Below are 23889 nucleotides of genomic sequence, written 5' to 3' on the forward strand. Positions count from 1 at the left end.
TTGACGCCGGAGCTGAGGTTCCCTGGGGCCGGAGAGGCGGGCGCAGGGTGGGGGACACAAGGCGAGCTTTGTCGGGGAGGGGGAAGAGGGTGTGCCAGGCTGGGGGCGGGGCCGGCCGGCGCGGAGGGGGGCGGCGGGTTCTCAAAGGCGCCTTGTTCGCTCTCGCGCCCTCCCAGCGCCAGCGGGCGGCGGCGCCTCGGCTCGCGCCGGCCCTCTCTCCAGCCGCTCCGCGGGCTCCGGGCAGGCCCGGCGCCGTGCCCGTTCGTGGGGGCGCGCTGGGCGCCGGGCGCAGCGGCCTCCTCAGGCGCCGCCCGCACGGAGGCGCCCCATGTCCTTGCGTGACCCCATTTCGCTGGAGCCTTCCAGAGTCGACCGCTCCCTCTTCTCACCTCTGCTCCCTCGCACCTGGCTCTGCGGCTCCCTTACCTCTGCCCCCGTTTTCATCTCCTTGGACCTGACTGTCCAGTTTGTGTGTCGGTCACAGTGTGGCCTCTGTCTGCCCCTAAGCGGCTCCCCCGCGCGGCAGGGCGGCCTCCGGGCGGTCGCTATCTATAGCCCGCTGTGAATGCCCGCCGCTCTGTAATTACGGCGGCCAGGGAGGCAATTGTGGAGACCCGAGCATGGGTGGGGTGCGGTGGGGTGGGTGGCGACCCCCAGGCCCGCCTCTCTCCTCCCACTGTGCCCTCAATCCCGCCCCAGATTTTGCTAAAGGGGGCTGGGGCCCCTAAGGGGGAGGGAAAGGGGCTATGACTGGCCGTTTGGGTCCTAGAAAAGGAAGGGGCTAGGCAAGATCTGTTGGGTTCCCGAAAAGAGAATCTTAGCGTGCGAGCCATCGAGTCCCTGCAAGGAGCAGAGAGCAGTCGGAGGGGCTGTGAGGGAGGGAGGGAGAGGGAGGGATCCCCAGGTGGAGGCCGAGGGTGGGGTTTCCCGCGGTGGCTGTGGGCGGGCGGCTGGCGACGGGGCCGGGCCGGGGCGGGGGCGAGGTGGGGGCCCGGGGCCGCCGGGGTGGGGGACACTCAGGAGCGGCGGCCACCGAGGAAGGAGCAGTGCCCGAGCCCCGACGGCACCTCGCCGCATGGAGCTGGGCCGCTGAAAGCTGTGGCCTCTGACCTCCCCACCCGCGTCCGCGTCCGAGGCTCACTGCCGGCTGGTTGTCTTCTGTCGGCCTCCGGGCGTCCGGCGCCTCGGGCCCACCACCTGGGTCTCTGGGACGGGGCTTTCCGGTCGCTCAGCCATGGGGCGGTGCAGCCATCGCCTCCTCCTGCTCCTACCTCTGGTGCTGGGGCTGAGCGCGGACCCGGGCTGGGCAGGTAAGAGGAGTCCCGATGCCGGGGTCCAATCGGCTACAGCTCTAAGTACCCCTGGGGAGGGGACAGCTGATGACTGGGGCAGGAGCTTCTGAGTCTGAAAAGGAGGTTTTGTGAGTCTAAGGTCCAGACTGGAGGGCAAGACACCTGGGTTCCTTGCAGTCAGGGCAGGGATCTCTCCCTCCTTGAAGTGACTGTGGGAGGGCAGGTAAGGCTGAAAGGTGGAGGACCACCTTTGAGAGCCCCAGGTGGCCAGGGCCAGTCCGGTCCAGGTGTTGCTGGTGTTGAGGTGGTGGATGACAGTGTGGATGGATGAGGGGTGTGCGTGTGTCTTCTGGGCTTTCTGTCTATATCTTTGGGATGAGGGGTGAGCATCTGTGGTTCAGAGCAGAGCCCAGTAAGCCAAGAAAGAAGGGATGCCTCAACTGTCCGTCCTGTTGGCTTTCCTGACAGGGTCCCCCTCCCCCGCCCTGTGCCCTCCGTGCTGCCACGCAGCTGGCTCTGGGGAGCACTGGGGCTGGCTGCCAACAGGACGGCCGAGGCTGCCGGACAGGCCAGGATCAGGTGTCTGAGGCCAGAGCCAGCTCTTTGCATTCCTGCCCGGCCCCTCCTCCTCTGGCCAGCCGGGCTCCCCAGGGACCCTGGTGTCCACAACCCCAGTCTTTTCCTTTTTTTTCCCAGGACCCAGAATTCCTGGCTGCTAGGAAAGGGGATTTGATGTCAGAGAGGAGGGGCTGGGAGGGCTGTGCCCTAGGCAGGCTGGAGAAGCCCCCACTCCTGGAAACATTGGGGGCTGATTTGTATATAACTTGACTATTCATTTCTTCTCTGCTTTGGAGAGAAAATGGCCAGAATGGCAGCATAAAGGATTTAGGTTCAATATGGAAGGAACTTCCAAGATGTGAGGCATGTGAGGCTCAGGGACAGGAAATTGAAGTGTGTGGTGTCTGTACACCCTAGGAGTCTCTCTTAGGGTGAAAAAGAACCCTCTCACATGGAGGCAGGGGGATGGCTAAGATGACTGTCTCTTATTTCAGGGCTGAGTGGGTAGAGGTGGGACTCTAGGGAAATGGGTTACTGTGGAATTTCTAAGCTTAAAGAATAAGGCGTTTGGGCGGCCTGAGGTAGAGCAGTGGAGGGTGATGGGAAGCTTGGGGCAGATGAGGCTGGAGACAGAGGGGCAAGGAAGTGGCCTGATGTGGGAAGATGGTGGGTGGACCTGTGGGTAGGTTGTCTATAGGATTGAACTGTACTCTCCTGGGGTTTGATGGAGAGTTGGGGCCTCTGAGGTCTCCTTGGCCTGGGGTCTCTGTGAGTCTCTGTGTCTCTGTCTCACTCACTCTAGGTCTCTCAAAGCTGCCCTTATGTGTTGGTGTTTGCGGAGCTGCCACAGGCGCAGGGGCCAGGATCAGGCGGGGGGTGGGGGGCCAGCCTGCGGTTTCCCGGCTCCTGGACTCAAAGGGCCTTTTCTCTGCCTGCCCGCCCCACCTCACCCACCCACCCAGCTCCGCTCTCCTGATTGCTCTGGCCTCTGCACTGCCCACAGTTCTGTGAACGTTTTGCTGGAGCTCCCTCTTTGGGATTTTTCCAATCAGGAGCTGGTGGTATGAGGACTATGTATACTGAGGAGCAAGTGAAGGAGAGGTGACCTCTGTCTTTCAGGGAGTTTGAGCCTTAGGAAGCTGAGTTCTAGGTGGACAGGGCTGGTGGCCTGGGTCTCGAATCTTTGGATCCCAGGTGGTGGGAGTGGTGGGGGTGGCAAGGCAGGATTGATGTTCCAGGTGTGGGGAGCTTGCCCGGGTTTGGGCAAGGACTCTGATGGGATCCACAGATGTGTGGCTCAGGGCCCTGGACCTGCTCTGGCTCTGCGTGGCAGCTTCAGCACCCCCCCTCCCCAGCCCACCTCCCAAGTCAGGGGGCATGGGCTCCTGGGAAGGCCCTTTCTTGTATCTTCTTCCTTGGCATGGTCTGAGTTGCCCCCCACCCAATGAACCTGGGATTTGCAGGGGCTTGAAGGCCCCTTCCACAGCGCTCCTCCTGCTCGCTCCCTCATGGCCCCCCTGCACCTCTTGTGCCCAGGATAATCGATGGCCCAGATGTTGTTTGTGCTGGAGACGGGACAGATGCCAGAGGCCCAGAGAGTGAGAGATATGGAAAGGGAGTGAGAGTGAGGAAGAAAGACAGGGAAAGAAGATAGAATGTGAGGAAAATGAAGGAAGACAAGAACAGGGGAACAGACCAACAGTCAGAGACAAAGAGAATAAAAGAGACAGTGCAAGAGAAGGGGAGACATGGAGAGTTAAGAGAGAGGGCGAGAGAGAATAGAAAGAGAGCCATAGGCTGAAAGACAGGTGGGGAGAGTAGGAGAGACATGCCAGCAGGGAGGGCAGGAGTGGGCGTGGAGCCGGGTACCCCAGTGCTGTCCTGTACCTCCAGGCAACTCTGCCTTTCCCATCCATTTGGGCCCCATTCAGGAGTGACTGAGGGAGACAGTGACTTTTGTCTTCCAGGAAGACAAAGAGCCCTAGGAAGCTGAGTTCTAGATCCCAAATGTGCCCTGTTTATGCCCTCCTGAGGGCATGTCCCTTACCCTGATCCTCATGGGCTCTCCCAGGTACACCCCCTGTGGATGTGCTCCAGGCCCTGAGGTTCCCCTCTGTCCCTGATGGTGTCCGGAGGGCAAGAGGCATCTGTCCAGCTGATGTGGCCTACCGAGTGTCACGACCTGCCCAGCTCAGTGCACCCACCCGCCAGCTTTTCCCAGGTATGGGTGACATGATGGGGTAGGGACACCTGGGGGAAGTAATAGGGTGGGGTGTGGGATCAGACACCAGGAAGGGAGGGGTTATGGCCCTCTTTGCCTCTCACTCTACCTGTGTGCATCTCTCTTGGATACTAGGAGGCTTTCCCAAAGATTTCTCTCTGCTGACTGTAGTCCGGACCCGCCCTGGTCTCCAGGCTCCCCTTCTGACTCTCTACAGTGCCCAGGGCGTCCGGCAGCTGGGCCTGGAGCTTGGCCGACCTGTCCGCTTCCTGTATGAGGACCAGACTGGACGGCCGCAACCTCCGGTTCAGCCGGTCTTCCGAGGCCTCAGCCTAGCAGATGGCAAGTAAGTCCGTTTGCTCCTCTGGTCTGCCTGGCTGACACTTTTAGGAGAAAGTGCCCCAGAAGCCCTACTCCCCAAACTGGGAAACTCTGCTAACTCTTTTGGCCACACTGCTGCTACCTGGTGCCAAGACTTCAGTCAGTTCTAGCCCAGAGTTTGGGCTTTAGAGTTTGCTTTTTTCTCTGCATGTTGTACTAGCCTGTACTTTGGACATGTTACTTAACCTTTTTGAGCCTCAGTTTCTATGTCTGTAAAATAGAGATAATAGAATAGTGACGATCAAATGAGGAAATGATAGCATGGTGACTGGTGCACTGTAACCGTAAATGGTGGCTATTGTGTTACTATAATACTGTTGTCAGTGGCTTCGGCTCTTCCATCAACTGCTCCCCAGCCCTGTTGACTCCCTGCCTTCAGTCAGTCACTTGAACCTCTCCTCCCACATGACCAGGTGGCACCGTGTGGCTGTGGCTGTGAAGGGCCAGTCTGTCACTCTCATTGTTGACTGCAAGAAGCGAGTCACCCGGCCGCTACCCCGAAGTGCTCGCCCAGTGTTGGACACCCACGGAGTGATAATCTTTGGTGCCCGTATCCTGGATGAGGAAGTCTTTGAGGTAACCAGAGCGATCAGAGAAGGGAGTGGTTCCTGGCCCACTCCCCTTCTGGCCCCAGTACTCCATCTTCTAACTCCTAAGGCCTTCATTTTTCCTCTCATAAATTTTTATTTGCATTTTCTATTTTCAGGGCTAATTTTCTCTGTAGTATAATTAGATGCCCACTTATGTGGCAGGACTGTTAACAGCCACTTATTGTGTCGTTCAGACTTTATCAGTTCACCCATCCATCCATTCCTCAACCCATCTCTTTACTCACCCACCCACTCATTCACCCACTCACCCCCTGGCCCACCTATGCACACATGCATGCCTCCACCAAACACTCACCCACTGGCCCACCTATGCACACATGCATGCCTCCACCACCCACTCACCCCCTGGCCCACCTATGCACACATGCATGCCTCCACCACCCACTCACCCCCCCCCCGGCCCACCTATGCACACATGCATGCCTCCACCACCCACTCACCCCCTGGCCCACCTATGCACACATGCATGTCTCCACCACACACTCACCCCCTTGGCCACCTATGCACACATGCATGCCTCCACCACCCACTCACCCCCTGGGCCACCTATGCACACATGCATGCCTCCACCACCCACTCACCCCCCCACTGGCACACCTATGCACACATGCATGCCTCCACCACACATTCACCCCCTGGGCCACCTATGCACACATGCATGCCTCCACCACCCACTCACCCCCCCACTGGCACACCTATGCACACATGCATGTCTCCACCACCCACTCACCCCCTGGCCCACCTATGCACACATGCATGCCTCCACCACCCACTCACCCCCTGGGCCACCTATGCACACATGCATGTCTCCACCACACACTCACCCCCTGGCCCACCTATGCACACATGCATGCCTCCACCACACACTCACCCCCTGGCCCACCTATGCACACATGCATGCCTCCACCACACACTCACCCCCTGGCCCACCTATGCACACATGCATGCCTCCACCACCCACTCACCCCCTGGGCCACCTATGCACACATGCATGCCTCCACCACCCACTCACCCCCTGGCCCACCTATGCACACATGCATGTCTCCACCACCCACTCACCCCCTGGCCCACCTATGCCGACATGCATGCCTCCACCACCCACTCACCCACTGGCCCACCTATGCACACATGCATGTCTCCACCACCCACTCACCCACTGGCCCACCTATGCCGACATGCATGCCTCCACCACCCCCTCACCCACCCACTGGCACACCTATGCACACATGCATGCGTCCACCACACACTCACCCACCTAACTGTTCCCACACTTACCTATATACTCATGCATGTAGACTTATGTCCACCCACCTGCCCATCTACCCCTTCCTTAATCACTCCCCCTTCAAACCACCCAACTATCCATCTGTCATCTGTCCATCTATCCTCTTCAACCCATCCAGCCATCTGCTCACTCAGCCATCTACCCACCCACCCCATCTGCCTATGCATATACACAGATGCATGTGTGCATGCAGCCATCCACCCACCCATCCACCCACCAACTCAACCACTCCCTCCTTCAATACACTCACCCACCTGTCTCCTCACACACCTACTCCCCATTCAACATTCATTCACCCACATATTCAATTCCACCCATCTACCTATTCACCAGTCTGCTTCCATCTACTCTGTACCTCTACCCACCAATCCACCCATACACACATTCATTCATTCACCATCCATCAACACTCCCATTCAACCATGCATTTGAACCTCCACCCACCCATCCACCTATCTATTCATTCATCCATCTGTCTATCCACCCACCCAGCCAGTCAACATTTTCTGAACACCTGCTGGCTAAGGGGAACACAGAAGAATCTAAGCTCTCTATCATCCCAGGAGCTCCCAGTTTGGCTCTAGAAATGAGATACTATCCCCAAATTACAGTGCAAGAGAGGGTGTGCTAAGCACCATGTGTGGGCACAAATAAATGCCATTGGAATTCTGAAGTTGGTCCCCTCCCCTAGCTCTAGAGGACCTCAGAATTCTCATCATCACTTCCATTGGTAGGCCAAGGCAACTAAGGCTGGGCCACTGTCTCCCGAAGCCACTGTGAAAAGGCCCATGCATTGCCACAAGGGGTGAGGGGTAGGGGTTCTAGTCCTGGAAGGCCTGGGTTCTTAGTCCTGATTCTGCCACTCTGAGTGACCTTGGGCCAGTCATTGCCTTTTGCACTTTTCTGAATGGAATGTATCTGAAAAAGGGGCATAAAGATCTTTGTCCTACTGACTTTCCTCATTGTTATGAAGGATCCATGAGATCCTTTGAGAACTGAAAAGGGCTATGCCCATGAGAAAGCCGATAATGACCTTCTCCCATTGTACATTTTTACCTAGAATTGGCCTCCTACCTTTTGTCCCAGACTATTCCCTCTGTCTCTCTCTCAGTCTCCCTTCATTGGTGTTCCTTCCCCATGTCTTTGCAGGGTGATGTCCAGGAACTTGTCATTGTCCCCGGGGTCCAAGCTGCCTATGAATCCTGTGAACGGAAGGAGCTGGACTGTGAGAGGGGCCAGAGAGAGAGACCTCAGAACCAACAGTCCCACAGAGCCCAGAGATCTCCAAAGCAGCAGCCATTAACACTGCATAAGCCACAAAACCAGGAACCCCAGCGACAGGTGAGGGAGCTGAGTGAACCCCCAGATGAGCATGCCCCAGAGAGGGAAGACACCCAGACATCTCCCCCTTTAGATCCCTCCCCAACCATACCTCCATAACCCCCTCCTCCCAGTCCTCATTCATCAATCTTTTTATTTTCATTTAAAAATAAAAAGAGTCGTTATGAAGAATTTGTGGCTGGGAGCTGTGTTCCCTGCTTGTGTCTCCTCCCCTTCCAGTCTTCCTGGAACTGTGCCCCTGGGCTTCCCATTCCTTCCTTGAATTAAGAGATTGGGAGAGAAAAGGGGAGCAGAGCAGGAGAGACAGAAGCTGGGAGAGAGAAATCCAGATGGTGGGACCCAGGAGAAACAGGGAAGGAATAGGGATAGAGGATCCCCAAGGTGCAGGGTCTGCTGAAGTGTGGGATTGGGGAGCCCAGTCTCTGCCCCCTCCACCCGGAGGGACAGGATTAGGACTGCTGAGGGGAAAGGGTCCTTGGGAAAGGAAACTGGTCGGGGTGGAGTCTGGACGGCTAGAGTACAGATATGATCTGGGGCCAGTGGTCTGAAGATTGGAGGGTTAATCTCTTAATCATGTCTGTCCCACACACGGGACCCCTTCTCCCCTTCCCACCTCTCTCCTGACCCCCAACCTTTCCTTGCATCCTCAACTCTCTGCTTCCCAACTCCACGCCAATGTCCCCGCCCTTCCCCCCAACCCTCCAATTGCCCCATCCCCCTCCTGCCTATTCCCCCCTCCCAGCCCACTGAGTCTCTCTACTATGACTACGAGGCCCCCTATTATGATGCGATGACTACAGGGACGACCCCTGATTATCAGGTAAACTTGAGGGACCTCTTTGTTTCTTCCCTTCCTCCCAGCATCTCCTGTGACTCCTCCCTCCCCCATCTGTGGGGAGAGACACCATATATAGATTATGGGGGTTTACTCACTCAGTGTCCCTCCATGTCTCTCTGCTGCAGTGGCCTCGGAGCCCCCACCACAGGGCTCCCCCTTCCCCTAGGGGGCGTCGGACCCCTCCCCGAAAGCCCACCCCACCCGCCAAGAGGTCAGCAGCCCGGCAGGCGTCCCCCTCACCGGGCTGGAGGCCCTCCCCAGCTGGAGGCTCTGGCCCAGCCCGGAGCCAGCCTCCCCGCTCCGGGCTGCTTCCCCCGCTGCCCCCGCCCTCCCCAGGACCAGAGGCAGCGGGTACCGGCAGGTAGAGCCGGGGCATCCAGATCTCTGCCCCCAAACTTCTATGACCTTGGAGATTCAGTCTCCCCAAACTGTCCCCCTCCAAAGGGGCTGCAAGATCTGAGATTTCCCCCATCCCCCAGCACAGACGGACCCTGCCCTGGGGTGGAGGGACAGGTGCTGCTTTGCCTCCCCTTCCGCTAACCTCTCTCCTTCTCCACCCTGTGCTACACTCCTCCCCTCTGCCTGGGGTTAGGACCCCACCCCCAGTGAAGAAGAAGAAATCCCGGAGTCCAGCCCCTTGCCACCCCCTGAGGAGGTAACTCCATCCCCTGCCCTCACTCCAGCTGGGGGCAGTGGGCATCTGTGACCCAGTCCTCTTGCCCTGTGCCATCTTGATGAGCCAGCCCCTCTTCTGGCCAGAGGGCTCTTTGTCATTTCCATTTATGGCCTTCTGTCTTCTGATCACTCCAGACCTATGGGGTGGCTTATCTCCTTAAGTCTGTCTAAGTGTGTCTGTGCCACCTGCCATCATTCTGGTTCCAGAGTAATCTCCTCTTCATGCTGGTGCCAAATGGTCTGATTTCTGTGTCCTATTTCCATTCCTAGGAGCCATTTTCTGTCCAATGCTGTCATTTTTTCTTTTCTCCTAGTCTCTCTGTCTCTTTGGTCATTCCCGGACTTTGTCTATCATTACATCCGTGGACTGTCATCTCCGTATCCAGCCCTCTGGCCATCCTTCCTGTTTTCCACCATTTCTTCCCACCAGGCCCATTTGTGGGACATCCCTCCCCAGTTTTGGCATTCAGTGGCCATCCCATTTCTATACAGCCACTCTCCTTGCTCTTCTTGGGAGAACAACTCTGGTCTCGATCATCCTCAGAATCCTTTGGGCTGGAAGTTGTCACACCCTGGGGTCTGGGGAGAGCCTCCTCTCAGCCCTAACGCCCCCGTCTACCCCTTGTCCGTCCCGCCTGGGAAGGAGCAGACAGATCTCCAGGTGCCCCCCACAGCCGACAGGGTCCGGGCAGAGGAATATGGGGAGGGTGGCACGGAGCCCCCAGCAGGGCCCTACGATTACGCCTATGGCTATGCGGAAGATTATCGTGAAGAGCCGGAGCTTGGCCCTGCCCTCTCTGCGGAGACAGCCCACCAGGGAGCCGTAAGTGAAGGGCGCTCCTCTCCCATCTGACCACCAGTGGGAGCCACAGGAACTGCTTCTTGTTGGTTTTGATCCTTGTCTGTCAGCTCTGCCCCACTTCCCGTTGGTGGTATGCCATTTTCCGTTCACATGAGATGTGTGTTTTGCTGGAAAAGACACTTCCTGCCTTCCCTTGCCAAATGTCTTGCCCTGTGACTCCTTGTGGGTCCTTCTGCCCAGGGCATTGGGATTTAAAAAAAAATCTTGTGGCCACGTCCTGTCTTTCTTGGTCACTTTCTGTCTAAACCAATCAAGCTGTATTTCATAAAGCTTTTGGTCAATAATCCCCTACCCTGTGTCCATTTTCAGTCTGTCTCTGTCATTTCTTCTTGGTCAGAACAGTATCTTGTCATGTTGCTGTCAAATGATCTAACTTCCTACGTTACATTTTCCAATCCACAGGCCACTTCTCGTTTGTCCCTTCCTGCTGTGGCATACGTCTTGGTGTCTGTGTCAGATTGGACTGAAAGGGATTTGTTGTTTGTGTTCTACCTGTAGTTTTTTACGCTGTCCTGTGACAATTTCCTTTGGCAATAAGCCATTTCCTGTGTGTCTCAGGTCATCCAAATTGTACAGTTTCCATTGTGGGCCTAGATATTTACCATGGCCACTTCTTGTGTGTCCTAGCCTTGATGTTTGTGTTTTCCTGAAGAATTACCTTTCATTGTCATAATTCCCTTTGCAGGAGTCACTTTATGTCTATTTTGCTGATGTCTTTTTTCTCTTGGTGACAGTAGCCAGGTTGCTGTTGAAGGTTCACCTCCTGTGTCCTCTTTCCTTGGCTCTTCCTAGTCTGTCCAGCCACTTCCTGTTTTTCCAGTTTGTTTTCTAGCCATCTTGGCCATGTTGAATTTTTCTTGGCCCTGGCATCATTCTTGCTTCCAAGTGTTTGTCATTTTGTCCTGCCTCCCTTGATTGTTCCCCATGTTTTCTTTTCTTTTTTTTTTTCAGTTGGCCAATTAATTTATTTCTATTTTTAATAGAGATGGGGTCTCTCTCTTGCTCAGGCTGGTTTGGAACCTGTTCCCCATGTTTTGAACCACCCTGTCAGCTGGAGTGTTTCCTGTCTGCTTCATCCCTGCCTGCCCCGCAGTCTTGGCTGCCTCCTCTACCTGCCACCTCACCCCACACCTCCCTTCTCTAATATTGCCACCCTTGACCCTCTGCTGCTTTCCCTTATGCTGCTCTTTGGATATTTGGGGTTGATCTAGGACTGGGGAGAGTTTGGAAACTGATCATTGCTGTTTGGTTAGGATAGAGGGGAGGGGGCCGTCCCAAAGACCTCTGTTGGGAGAGTTGGGGGTGGTGGCGAATGTCCTCCCTTCTCCCTGTACTTATCTTGGTTCTGGTCCTAGAGTTGGGAGTAGCCATCGGAGTGGAAGCATGACAGGGAGGGAACTGGTGGGCTTGGAGAGACAGAGGAGGGACAGAGGAAGGGCATAGCCTCCTTGCTGAGAGAGGAACTGGGGGACTTGCAATGGGGGGCTGCTCTTGGGGTTGGAAAACTGAGCCCAAGAACTATATTTTTCTGAAAGCTAGTTATGGGGCCTGAGTTAGGGGTATCAGAGGTGACTACTCTCCAAATTTACTTAGGATATGGATGCTTAACCTTTGGGAAGTTTTTAAATTGTGAATCCCTTGAAATCTAAATAAAATTCTGTGCACAAGGGCATATACTTTTTCTTTTCTGGAGAAAGACTCATAGCTTTCATCAAATTTTCACATGGGTTCCTGCCCTCCCGTTACCCCCAAATAAAAGTCTGTCTACAATCATAGATTCTTATTTGATGGGCTGGGGTAAGGGTGAGGAAGTGGATGCCTTCTTAAGATTCTAGGGATTCCTGGGGCCATGGGGAGTTTGAGGAACCTCTGGGTGGGATGCTCTAGAAGAGGGTTTGGGAAGGTTAGGGTTTGAAATCCCAGGAAGGGTCTGAGAACTTTCCTGACAGAAGCGCTCAGGGAGATGGGAGGTTGTGTTGCTGAGGTGGGGCTGGGACTTGGTGGGTGGAGCCTGTGGTCTCCTTGGCGGGCCTGCAAGGTCTGTGAGCGCAGGTTTTTGGGGAGGGCTGGCAGATTTGGGGGGTAGAGTCAAGGAGGTCTCAGAGGATGTAAGAATCAAGGCTGGATTTGGGTGGGGGCGGTCCTGGGGTCCTGGCTGCTCACAGGCCCCACTGGGGGTTACATGTGTGTCTCCCTCAGGCTGCCCACGGACCCCGGGGGCTGAAGGGAGAGAAGGGGGAGCCCGCGGTGCTGGAACCTGTGAGTTACCCTGGTGCTGAGGCAGTGGGAAGAGGGGAAGCAAGCGGGGGTGGGGAGCTAGCCTTGTGGTGTCTGACTTTCAACCTTTGACTCCGCAGGGTATGCTCGTGGAGGGGCCTCCTGGCCCAGAAGGCCCTGCGGTGAGTCTGGCTGTGACTTGTTAGACTCCATTCTTTTCTCAGAGACCTTCCCCCATATGCCCAGGCCTCCTTCCCAGCACTCTCGAGAATCCTTCCAATCGAAGCTTCCCGGAGCCCCAGACTTCTTCGGGAAGACCACCTCAGCCACATGCCCTCTTCTGCCTGGATGTCCACACCTGACCCCTGCTCTTCTGTTCCTCAGGGATTGACTGGTCCCCCTGGCATCCAAGGGAACCCAGGCCCAGTTGGAGACCCTGGCGAGAGGGTAAGGGAGTGTCTTGTGGGGGTGGGGGCTGCAGAGGAGCTGCCTGTGCCCCGCACGAGTGTTCCTCGTTAGCTGGCTGGTGACTGAGGGGAGGCGTGCTCCCCAGAACCCAGAAAGGAGGGCAGTCTCTGGTTGGAGAGGGGAGCAATCTGCATCTCACCCCCATTTTTCTCCATGAGGGTGGGGAGCTCAGGAAAAATCTAGGGAGTCTACATCTGTTCTCTTGAGGAGGGTTGCATAACGACGGTATGACCTTGGCACCCCCCATCTGTCATTGTGTCTGTCTCATTCTCTCCCCACTCCAGGGCCCCCCTGGCCGAGCAGGGCTCCCTGGATCAGATGGGGTGCCTGGCCCTCCTGGCACATCCCTCATGCTGCCAGTGAGTTGTCTTCTGGGCTTTGGAAGGGGCCGAAGGGAAGAACAGGGGGATTGTGTTGTGTCACCAAAACCCAAAAGGTCAGGGAAGCTATGGAGGAGTATCTAGAGACCATCAACCCAAAGGGATTGATCTTTGGAATGAGGGAGTTGGAACTTCATTAGATGACCTAGAACCAAACATGGATCTTCTAGAACCAAATAAATCATTTAGAACTGGACAGAAATTCCTACATTTCAGGGGGTCTAGAACCAAAGGAGTCTTTTGGGAGGTAGAGGCTAGAGAGTGGGGGAGGTGCGCAGGGGTTGAGTTTCTGAAAACTTCTAAGCAGTTATCTGGAACCCATGGGAGATGCTGGACAGGGCAGAGCCTGCGGGGTGGGGCAGAAATGCTGGAAGAAGCCTCTGGCTGGGGGCGTCCCATGGATTTCCTGGAAGAGAACTTGGATCTTCTCTCCTTGCCCCTCAGTTCCGGTTTGGCAGTAGTGGGGGTGACAAGGGCCCTGTGGTGGCAGCCCAGGAGGCTCAGGCCCAGGCCATCCTGCAGCAGGCACGGGTGAGTGGGGCTGGAGGAGTCTTGGTCGAGGGAGGGGTGCAGTGGGAAGGGAAGGCTATAGGAGGGCTGGCAGGGTCAGTTGGGGTGAATGTGGGGCTGAGAGGGAGGTTGGGGAGAACACAGGGCAGTGGACGAGAACCAGGAGTGGCAGGGCAAGTTGGAGGGTGTGCTGGGGCTGGAGGCTCCCCGCTGCCTCTCTGTCAGCTCTGTTGTGCCCCTGCTCCCCTAGCTGGCGCTCCGTGGCCCCCCTGGCCCCATGGGATACACAGGTCGCCCTGGACCCTTGGTGAGTGAGTGGGTGTTGGGGTAGAGGATCCTTTATTTGTATGGGGGGTGTGGATAGTTCTGGAAAGGGGCCAGGTTGAAAGTTGTTTTGCTTCTTTGGGGGAGGGCTCTGAGGTCACTGTTAGGCCTGTCCCTCATCATGGCCATTCTCTCTTCTCTCTCCCAGGGGCAGCCTGGAAGCCCTGGCCTGAAAGGAGAATCTGGAGACCTAGGACCTCAGGTGGCCACCCTCCCCCACGCCTGCCCCCACACCTGATCCCCAACCGAGCGCCTCCCGCTGTCTATGCCAACTAACCCTGCCTGTGTCTCCCCTCGCCAGGGCCCCAGAGGACCTCAGGGCCTTGCAGGCCCTCCTGGCAAGGCTGGGAGAAGGGTGAGTGCCCCAGGGCTGGGATGGGTGTTGGGGGAAAGGGGTATGGAGGATTGCGCCCCCTACTGGCTCTGACACTTTCCTGGCTCTCCCAGGGCCGGGCAGGTGCTGATGGAGCCCGGGGGATGCCTGGAGAACCTGGAGTGAAGGTAACAGGCCCCTCTCCCGCACCTGTAGCTCCCAGCCCCACCTGTGCTGGCTCGTGCCCCCGGCTCCCCCAGGATGCAGCCCTCCCTGCTCAGAGCACTGTAGGGAGGGCTGGGGCAGGGAGGGGTGGGCCCTCACTCTGGCTGCCTCCCTTCCTCCTAGGGTGACCGAGGTTTTGATGGACTCCCGGGGCTGCCTGGGGAGAAGGGACACAGGGTGAGTATATTGGGGCAGGCGTTGTGATGGGGATATATCTGTGGAGGGAGGGAGGCAAGGAAGGAAGGCTGGGAGTCCACAGGAGCGCTGTGAGCGGAGCCAGCTGGCGAATCGAAGCGGGCCTGTGTCTGCCTGCATTGGGGCTCTGAGGCCCTCTTACCTGTTCCCCTCTTTTCCAGGGTGATGCTGGTGCCCAGGGCCTTCCGGGGTCCCCTGGTGAGGATGGAGAGCGGGTAAGTGTGGCAAGCACAGGGGCTGGGTGCAAGAGAAGTCTAGAAGGTAAGGCCACGTCACCATGTCCTCCTCCTCCAGGGAGACGGTGGGGAGATTGGGCCTCGAGGGCTGCCTGGAGAGCCGGTGAGTGTCCAGGGGTCGGCTTGGGGACGGGGCTCTGGGGAGGTCAGGAGTGGGCCATGGGCACTGAAGGGACGCATTTTCTCCAACCCATCATGCTATCTCCTCCCCGTACCCTGAATGCAGGGACCCCGAGGTCTCCTTGGCCCCAAAGGCCCACCTGGTATTCCTGGACCCCTGGTAAGTGACTCTGATTTGGGACCCTGATGTGACCTCTTGACTTCTCCAACTTTCCTCCCTTCTCACCTCCCCCCCGCCCCCGCCTCCACCTAGCCCTAGCCCTGCTTCAGCCTTCGCCCCCAGAGGTACCAGGGCTCTGAACATAGCCAAAAAGAAAAGTAAATCCTCAAGAAAAACAAAACAAAAGCCCACAAGCCCACAGGGCCGCAGCTCGGTGCCCCATGGGGCTGGCTGGGCTGGCTGTGTTTGCTTAGGTTTGGGATGAAGTGGAGGTCTGGCCGTCCCACCCTCTCAGGACCACAAGTCCCTCCAGGCCCACCTTCTGGCTGCTCACACCCTTCTCGTGTTTCAGGGTGTCCGAGGCATGGATGGTCCCCAAGGCCCCAAAGGGAGCTTGGTGAGTGATGGGCGTGGAGACCCCACCCCACCCCCATTCCCGAGGTCCCCGACAGGGTCCTATTCACCATCTGTGTCGACTCCTTGCCTACTTCCCAGCCCTCTTGGCTGAACTGCTGGGACTCTGTTCTCTGTCCTAAGTTTGTTCTGTTATCATCTCCTCTGACCCCTGCCTGGTTGCCTGTTTCTAGGGACCCCAGGGAGAGCCAGGACCTCCTGGACAACAGGGCACCCCTGGGACCCAGGTGAGTGGTCCTGCCCACCTCCTCCCCAACTTTAGCAACTTCCCCGGGGCTTCCACAGTGGGCCAGACCCCAGATGGGGGCAGGAGGTTAAGGATCTCAGGCTCCGGTTGGGCCCCATGCACACTCTGGGTGGGGAGGCTGGCTGTAGGAGAGATCCCACCTACTCTATCTAGGGGACAGAATGGAGGCTCCTGTGACCTCTCTCTCCCTGTGTGTAGGGTCTCCCTGGGCCCCAGGGTGCCATCGGTCCTCATGGAGAGAAGGTAAGTGACTAAGTGATTTGGGAGACAAGGGGCTCGGGATGGGGTATAGGGAGCACCCGAAATGTCTGTAGGGACTTTAGCTGTGTCCAGACCTGACCCCTCCTGTGACTCTGAGCCTCCTCGTCTTCCTGTAGGGCCCTCGAGGGAAACCAGGGCTCCCTGGCATGCCTGGCTCAGATGGACCCCCGGTGAGTGAGCCCCCACCTGTTAATCCAGTTCCCCTCAGCCCTCTACCCCCAGGCACGGCCTCTAAGCTCCTTCAGTGACCATCCGTACCGTGTGTCCCTGGCACTGAAAGGTCACTGGTGGTGCCTGCCCTGGTCAGTTAGCTTCATCAGGTTACAGGATACTTGGTTTGGAAAAAGTGTGGGGAAGGTGACAGGGGCCAGTGGTCACCTTCTCTGTCTTCTCTGTCCCCTACCCTCAGGGTCACCCCGGGAAGGAAGGTCCTCCCGGAACCAAAGGAAACCAGGTGAGATCTTCCACGTCTCCACCCAGACTCAGGAGCCTCGGGGTCCTTGGGTTCCTCGTTTCTCAAGCCCCGTGCCCTGTAACCCTGCCTAGACTCCAGTGCCGCTACTTCCATTTCTACCCCCGAGGGCCCCACACTGGTACCACGAGGCCCCTTTATAAATGCTTCTATTTCTTCTCCCAGGGCCCGTCTGGACCTCAGGGTCCTCTAGGATACCCGGGACCTCGAGGTGTCAAGGTAACCAACCACCTGGCTGGGAGATAAAGGGCTGCACTCGGGGGAGCGCGGTGGGGTCTTAGGAGCTCAGCCCCCACCCCCTGATCACTCTGTCCCTACCCCCTCTCATTCCAGGGTGTGGATGGAATTCGGGGTCTGAAGGGTCATAAGGGTGAGAAGGTGAGCACCGTGCCCGCAGCGTGCCAGCACCTCCGCCCTGCCGCCTCCTCTCTCACGCCCTTCCCTCCGGCCTGCCCATGCTGCCCCCGGCTCCCAAGCCCCTTCCACCCCTGTTCTCTGAAACCCTCCTTTTGAACCCCCACCCCTCTGTCCTCTGTGGTGTCCTCTCACCTCTTGCTTCTCAGGGCGAGGATGGCTTTCCTGGGTTCAAAGGTGACGTAGGCGTGAAAGGTGACAGGGTGAGTAGAAAGCCCACACTGGCCCCTCCCCCATGTCCTAATGACCCCCCGCTTTGGAGCCCCCAGTCACCAGTGTACTGCCCTGACCCTGGACTCCCCAGCTCCGTGCTGTGCTCCCCTGGGGCCTGAGCCCAGCAGGATGACAACCCCACTGTCTGCCACGCTGGCCCTCCGGTCCCGGCACTGCCCCTGCGGGCTCCCTGTCCTGCGTAGCTTCTGGGACCCCAGCAGCTCCGCCCAGCCTCGCTGGTGCCCGCTTCTCCTCTGGGTCCAGACCCTGACTCCAGTCCCCGAGCCTCACTTCTCCCACCCTCTCGCTCAGGGCGAGGTTGGAGTCCCTGGATCCAGGGGCGAGGATGGCCCCGAGGGGCCGAAGGGACGCACTGGACCCACGGGAGACCCTGGGCCCCCTGGGCTCATGGGCGAGAAGGTGACGGGGGATGGGTCTGTGCCTGGGTCCTCTGGGGATGTGGGCACTGGGGCCAGGGTGGATGGGGTGCCCACAGCTGACGTCAGAGGGTCAGGTGAAGACAGCCACGCGTTCATCACGCTCTCCGGCTGCCCAGGGGTTGCGGGGATCGATGAGCAGTCAAGGAAAAGTCCCTGCCACGCATGAAGAGTCTGGTGGGGACAAGGCATAGAAGGTAACTAGTGAAAATGTGCCCAGTCCCAGAGCAGCAGGAGTTCCGAGAAGGGAGAGAGTCTAACAGCGGTGAGGTCTGCGACCCGCAGCACCGTGCTGGCTCGTCCCGTCAATCCCTCGAGGCTGGCATAGGTTTTGCAGAGGCATAGGGACGTTAAGACGTGTTAATCACGTAGCCAGTGAAGGGCAGAGCCAGGGTCTGAGCCCAGGCAGTCGGCTGCACGGTCCCTGCTCCCAGCCACGCTGCCCTGGAGCGCCAGGAGGAAGGGGCGCGAGCGCGGGGGGTGGCGTGGTGGGCTGGGCGGAGGGCTGGAGGCCACAGGGGACCGGTTGTGGTGAGGTAGCAGTGGGTGCTGAGGTGGACAGAGAGCAGCAGCTAGACTGAATTGACTCTGAAGGACTTGCCAGAGCTGCAGACACGGGGGCGGCGACCTCCCAGCACTAGGGTTGGGGAAGTCCTCTCTCAGGAAGGAGAGACTGCCAAGGCCGGACAGCCCTGGGCTTGAGGAGGGCAGGGCTGGGGTTTAGGGGGTGGATGAGGCTGGATGAGGCTGGGGTCTCTAGGGATGGAATCGTAATGGTGGCTCCTCTTGCTCCCTGTCTTTGCACAGGGCAAGCTGGGTGTTCCTGGTCTGCCTGGCTACCCCGGACGCCAGGGTCCTAAGGTGATGTGATGTCCCGTTTGTGCCCCTCCTTTCCCTTCCCGACCGGATTCCAGGAAGCACAGGCTGGCAGAGCAGTGGGGGCCCTAGAGAGAATGTAGCTGACCCCTTTCTACAGATGAGGAAACAGGCCCAGAGAGCAGCAGGGGTTTGTCCGAGGCATCTAGTTATCCCCAGAGCCCGGGTCTCCCATGCTGCTGCCTCCATGGTCTGCTGGCCCCCTCTGGCCCTTCCTGAGCCCTCGTCTTTCACTGACTTCTCAACTTCCCTCCTTTGCCATCCTCACCAGGGGTCCCTGGGATTTCCTGGCTTTCCCGGAGCAAGTGGAGAGAAGGGAGCCCGGGTAAGCTGGGGGACGGGAGAGGGTGCGGAGGGAAGGGCTGGGGGCTCTGGAGGGGTCTCTGGGGAGCCGAGCCTGGGTGATGTTCTCTCTCTACTTCCTTCCCACCAGGGCCTGTCGGGGAAATCAGGGCCTCGGGGAGAACGGGGCCCCACGGTGAGTGCAGGGGTGTGAGAAACAGGAGGTTCAAGATTCAAAGGGGCGCATTTGTGCTTTTCTGACCCTTCCCTTCTCTCTAGGGTCCACGGGGTCAGCGAGGGCCCCGAGGTGCCACGGGAAAGTCTGGAGCTAAGGTTAGTGGCCTCTGCAGGGCTCCATCTGCCTGCTGAGCCCCAGCTCTCCCTCAACCTCTCTGACCTTGGGGATATCTGGAAGGCAGCACCTCCCACTCCCTGACTTTGTTTCCTCCCACAGGGGACATCTGGCGGTGATGGCCCCCACGGGCCCCAGGGAGAGAGGGTGAGTTGGCTTGAGTCTCCCCTTCCCCAGCGCTTCCCTCGGGAGCCTGGGTGGAGCCAGCTCCCTCTGCACCCTGGGGAGGAGGCTGCGCCCCTGCCAGCACCTGCCCATTCTCCTGACTCCATCCTTCTCTGACCCTAGGGTCTCCCCGGACCTCAGGGTCCCAATGGATTTCCTGGCCCCAAAGGACCCCCGGTAAGCTGACCCTTGAGATCTGTCCACCCTGGCTCTCTGAGTCCTTCCCTATCCCCCTTTCCAGTCTAGAGTTCACCTGACAGCTGAACTCTTCCAGGGTCCCCCTGGGAAGGACGGGCTGCCGGGACACCCGGGCCAGAGAGGAGAAGTGGTAGGTGACGCCCCTGGCTGCTCGTTCCCTCAGACCCCAGAGCCGTCTTGAAGGCTCACAGGGATGCTCCCCGGCAGAGGGGAGTGCCCCCCAGTGCTGCTCAGACCATGGCCCAGGGCTCGAGTGACCTGCCTCCTCCTCTGGGAGCCTGGGGTCTGCCCACAGTGCCCACACCTGCTCTCACTGCGTTCTCCTCTCTCTCTTTCTCAGGGTTTCCAAGGGAAGACCGGCCCCCCAGGACCCCCAGGAGTGGTGGGACCTCAGGTAGGTCTGTCCCCAGGGGAGAATGGACCCTGGACTCTGGAGTTATGCTGTCTGCCCCTCCTCTGTCAGCCATACACCTGTGCCCTGGTCTGCCTGACCCAGACCCCTGGGGCTGGGGTCAGCGGTGGGGGCTGGATTGGGGGCAGGATTTCCTGGGCCTGTTCTCATCTTGTCTCCGGGAATGGGCAGTTCCCCCACAAGGACACAAGGTGGTGCAGTTACTCCACTCCGGGGAGGAGAAAACCCAGCGGCAGCCAGGGGAGCCCCCAGGAATTTCCCAGGAGCTTTGGGGCAGGGATAAAGGGGTTCTAGAGGGGTATTTTAGGGTGGCCAGGGTGGGCTCTTTTGGCAGAAAGAGGGATAAGGGTCTGAGTGGGGACTTTGCATTTTTCTAGGGAGCAGCAGGAGAAACTGGTCCCATGGGGGAGAGAGGTCACCCAGGCCCCCCAGGTCCTCCTGGGGAGCAGGGACTGACTGGGACAGCTGGAAAAGAAGGAACAAAGGTCAGTGAGGGGCTGGGCAGGGGGGAACTTGGGGGGCTGGAGTTGGGCTGAAAGGAGTGGGTAGTTATGGATTTGAGGGGCCAGGCATCTCTGATTTGGGAGCATGGCTGTGGCTCATCACCTCTCCTTTTCTTTCAGGGTGACCCTGGTCCTCCTGGGGCCCCAGGGAAGGATGGTCCTGCCGGTCTGAGGGGCTTCCCAGGGGAGAGAGGCCTGCCAGGCACCGCTGTGAGTGGTTCCCAACCCCCCTGTAACCAGTCACCAAGTATCCTGGCCCCCTCCCTGGCCCCTCCGTGTCACCCCTGCTCCCATGTCTCTGAGCCCATCTCCCCTCCCCAACCCTCATCCTTCCCATCCCCGTGGAGTCCCACCTTCCCCAAACCTCTGTTGACAGGGTGGTCCCGGTTTGAAGGGGAATGAAGGTCCGGCTGGCCCCCCTGGCCCTGCAGTGAGTCTGGGGTCCCTGGGAGGCAGTAGGAGGGAGCCGGGAGGGTGGTGCGAAGGGAGTGGCATCTGGACCCAGGCAGCGGAGGGGACTGGGCAGAGGGAGTCTAGGATCAGCCAGAACACACCTGACTTGGGGCTCTTCTCCCAGGAATCGTGGTCAGGGGTGGTGTGGGGGGTTGCGGTCTCTTCCCTGGGCGTCTGACGTCATCTCGTTTCTCAGGGCTCCCCTGGGGAGCGAGGTGCAGCAGGATCGGGAGGACCCATTGGCCCCCCAGGGCGCCCAGGCCCGCAGGGTCCCCCTGGAGCAGCAGGAGAGAAAGGCGTCCCTGTGAGTGTGGGCGCCCTGGGGAGGGGTTCTGGGGGGCTCTGTGAGCCAAGGGGGTGGGCTATGAAGGAGTTCCTGCACGGGTGTTTGAGGGTGAGGGTCGCTTCCAGGCCGCGACTCATTTCTCATTCCCACAGGGTGAGAAGGGCCCCATGGGTCCGACTGGCCGCGATGGCGTGCAGGGTCCTGTGGGGCTTCCTGGTCCTGCTGGGCCCCCGGGTGGGGCCGGAGAGGATGGAGACAAGGTGAGGGACCCACAGGCCCTGACCAATCTCCTCTCCAGATGAGGTGGCTGATCTGGGCATGACCCCTGACCCCAGTCGTGTCATTCTCCCCACTCCATCCTTCTCCTTTCCCTAATATCCCATCTGCTTTCTCCTCCCAGGGTGAGGTGGGAGACCCCGGACAGAAGGGCACCAAAGGGAACAAGGGTGAACATGTAAGTGCCCATGACCTTGACTTCTGACCTCTTGGCCTTTAACCTCATTCTCATCTGGTCTCTCTCCTTGTCTTGGTGTCTCTGACTCTCCTTTCTCTCCAGGGTCCTCCTGGACCCCCTGGACCCATTGGTCCTGTGGGGCAGCCTGGAGCCGCGGTGAGTGACCCCTCCACCCACTGCGGCCCCCGAGGGAGGCTCTAGTCTGCCCATGGCGCTAAGGGTGGGGATGGGGGCTCTGAGCCTGGTGCTCAGCTCTGTGTGGGGTATGTGGGTAGAGAACACCTGATCCATGACTCATTTCTGTGTCCTTGTCCCTGCCTCCTCTCCCCAGGGAGCAGATGGGGAACCTGGAGCTCGGGGACCCCAGGGACACTTTGGAGCCAAAGGTGATGAAGGAACAAGAGGGTTCAATGGACCCCCAGGACCCATTGGCCTACAGGTGAGTTGGGGGTGGGGACAGGGGCTGAGAGGAGGGTCAGGCAGGGTGGGCTGCTGTTTGCCCCAGACCCTGCTAGCAGCCTGCTGAAGAGGTCTGGGGAGGAGGGGGCAGGGCAGAGGACTGGGGGTCATGTGGGGCAGGGCATGTGGGGTCTGAGGGGAGGGGACCGTGGGGGCCTGTCTGCCTAGGGCTGTGCTTTGAGTGGGTTGGTCGCCTGGGTCTGTGCTTTGTGTACCTGCACAGGGTTTGCCAGGCCCCTCTGGGGAGAAGGGAGAAACAGGAGACGTGGGTCCTATGGTGAGTGTGACCCTACGGCCCCCCCTACACCCATTTGACTCACTGGCCGGGCTGCTCCCCTCCTCCGACACTCTTGCGCATCCGCGGTGCTGTTCCTTTCACTCCCCTCCCCCATCTCTGGTGTGCCTGTTTCTCCCCAGGGACCACCTGGCCCCCCAGGACCTCGAGGCCCAGCTGGACCCAATGGTGCTGATGTGAGTCATCTCAGCTCTGTCCCTTCAGGTCCATGTGTCTAACCCTCTGCCTCCCTTTCCTCAGACCATGAACTCTAGTCTCATCTCAGGAGTCAAGAGAAGCCCCTGGAAGGCCTCCAGCTGTCTCACTGCTGTGGCCATGGGGCCAGGCGCCTGCACTTAGCAATGATCCTATTTCTGTTCCTCTTCCAGGGCCCACAAGGTCCCCCAGGAGGTGTTGGGAGCCTGGGTCCCCCTGGAGAGAAGGTAACTAGGAAGGGGGTGAATGGACCAGTCTTGGGCATAGGGGGTGAGGGTTGGATTTCTGCAAATTTTGGTTGAGGGTACAGAAGAGAATGAGGTGTGGGGAATACAGGGATTTGTGTTTTTTTAGGAAGCAGATTTTTGATCCTAATCTCTTTGCAGGGGGAGCCAGGGGAGTCAGGATCTCCAGGGGTCCAGGGCGAGCCAGGTGTCAAAGTGAGTGACAGCTCTGAGACCCCACTCCCCCCTCCCCCCTCTTAACCCATCCCCACTTTTCCTGGGACCTCTTTGAGCTGGAACTCCTCTGCCGCGAGGGGTCTCTGCTCCTGGCCATGCTCTGCGCCTCATGGCCTCATGCTCCTGGCCAGGTCTCTGCTCCTGGCCATGCACCTGATTGCTCTGAGTGAGCCCGTCCACTCTCTCCTTGAAGGGGAAAGGCGCCAGTTCCCACACAGGCTTGGCTTTCTGTGTGTCCCATTGTCACTGAGGGGAGTGGGAGAAGGCTGAAGAGGTCCTGGAAGCAGAGGCTGCATCCCTGATCTTCGAGACCCCTGGGGACCATCTGTACCCTCCACTTGTTCTGCAGGGTCCTCGCGGGGAGCGTGGGGAGAAAGGAGAGTCGGGGCAGCCAGGAGAGGCTGGACCACCAGGGCCTAAAGGCCCGGTGGGCGATGATGGCCCCAAAGGGAACCCTGTGAGTTTGCAGGCGGTGGGGGAGCTGAGGAGGGCCCCATGAATGGGAGACCTGGGAACATGGGTGTGTGTGAGCCCAGGGTGGGGGATGCCGGGGAGGGATCCAGAGAGAACAGAGAGATGCCCTGCAGTTAACGCCTGAAAGCATTAGACAGCATGCAGTGCACAGGTGGGGGACGGGGTGCAAGAGACCTTCTGCCTAGGGGGGTGCCAGTGGGCATGTGTGGCAGAGGGACAGTGTGGCATGTGCTCTGGGAGTCTGGGTTGGGTGGGCTTAGGGAGCTGTTAATCTAACACTTGTTCTCCTGGATCAGGGTCCCGTCGGTTTTCCTGGTGACCCTGGCCCCCCTGGAGAAGGTGGCCCTCGGGTGA

At 58.8% G+C, this 23889-nt stretch overlaps 1 protein-coding gene across 1 annotated transcript in view; it reads left to right on the forward strand.

Moving 5' to 3' along the window:
- Positions 1–1032: 1032 nt before the first annotated feature.
- The window catches only part of COL11A2 (collagen type XI alpha 2 chain), a 28574-nt gene continuing 5717 nt past the window's right edge, over positions 1033–23889 (forward strand). The window contains exons 1-52 of the mRNA XM_012791328.3: positions 1033–1310; positions 3922–4071; positions 4207–4417; positions 4866–5028; positions 7498–7689; positions 8432–8509; positions 9120–9182; positions 9846–10025; positions 12264–12323; positions 12422–12463; positions 12666–12728; positions 13034–13108; positions 13574–13660; positions 13890–13946; positions 14112–14165; positions 14265–14318; positions 14411–14464; positions 14625–14678; positions 14858–14911; positions 14991–15035; positions 15159–15212; positions 15565–15609; positions 15800–15853; positions 16072–16116; positions 16251–16304; positions 16544–16588; positions 16772–16825; positions 16940–16984; positions 17170–17223; positions 17546–17653; positions 18478–18531; positions 18818–18871; positions 18980–19024; positions 19108–19161; positions 19283–19327; positions 19469–19522; positions 19620–19673; positions 19884–19937; positions 20333–20440; positions 20579–20668; positions 20835–20888; positions 21108–21215; positions 21350–21457; positions 21598–21651; positions 21754–21807; positions 21983–22090; positions 22334–22387; positions 22528–22581; positions 22774–22827; positions 22987–23040; positions 23411–23518; positions 23832–23885. Of these exons, the coding sequence (XP_012646782.2) occupies positions 1235–1310; positions 3922–4071; positions 4207–4417; positions 4866–5028; positions 7498–7689; positions 8432–8509; positions 9120–9182; positions 9846–10025; positions 12264–12323; positions 12422–12463; positions 12666–12728; positions 13034–13108; positions 13574–13660; positions 13890–13946; positions 14112–14165; positions 14265–14318; positions 14411–14464; positions 14625–14678; positions 14858–14911; positions 14991–15035; positions 15159–15212; positions 15565–15609; positions 15800–15853; positions 16072–16116; positions 16251–16304; positions 16544–16588; positions 16772–16825; positions 16940–16984; positions 17170–17223; positions 17546–17653; positions 18478–18531; positions 18818–18871; positions 18980–19024; positions 19108–19161; positions 19283–19327; positions 19469–19522; positions 19620–19673; positions 19884–19937; positions 20333–20440; positions 20579–20668; positions 20835–20888; positions 21108–21215; positions 21350–21457; positions 21598–21651; positions 21754–21807; positions 21983–22090; positions 22334–22387; positions 22528–22581; positions 22774–22827; positions 22987–23040; positions 23411–23518; positions 23832–23885 (3846 nt within the window). The 5' untranslated portion in view covers positions 1033–1234. The remainder of the gene's footprint in view (positions 1311–3921; positions 4072–4206; positions 4418–4865; positions 5029–7497; positions 7690–8431; positions 8510–9119; positions 9183–9845; positions 10026–12263; positions 12324–12421; positions 12464–12665; positions 12729–13033; positions 13109–13573; positions 13661–13889; positions 13947–14111; positions 14166–14264; positions 14319–14410; positions 14465–14624; positions 14679–14857; positions 14912–14990; positions 15036–15158; positions 15213–15564; positions 15610–15799; positions 15854–16071; positions 16117–16250; positions 16305–16543; positions 16589–16771; positions 16826–16939; positions 16985–17169; positions 17224–17545; positions 17654–18477; positions 18532–18817; positions 18872–18979; positions 19025–19107; positions 19162–19282; positions 19328–19468; positions 19523–19619; positions 19674–19883; positions 19938–20332; positions 20441–20578; positions 20669–20834; positions 20889–21107; positions 21216–21349; positions 21458–21597; positions 21652–21753; positions 21808–21982; positions 22091–22333; positions 22388–22527; positions 22582–22773; positions 22828–22986; positions 23041–23410; positions 23519–23831; positions 23886–23889) is intronic.

The sequence above is a fragment of the Microcebus murinus genome, chromosome 5 (assembly GCF_040939455.1).
Source record: "Microcebus murinus isolate Inina chromosome 5, M.murinus_Inina_mat1.0, whole genome shotgun sequence".
Classification (NCBI taxonomy): Eukaryota; Metazoa; Chordata; class Mammalia; order Primates; family Cheirogaleidae; genus Microcebus; species Microcebus murinus.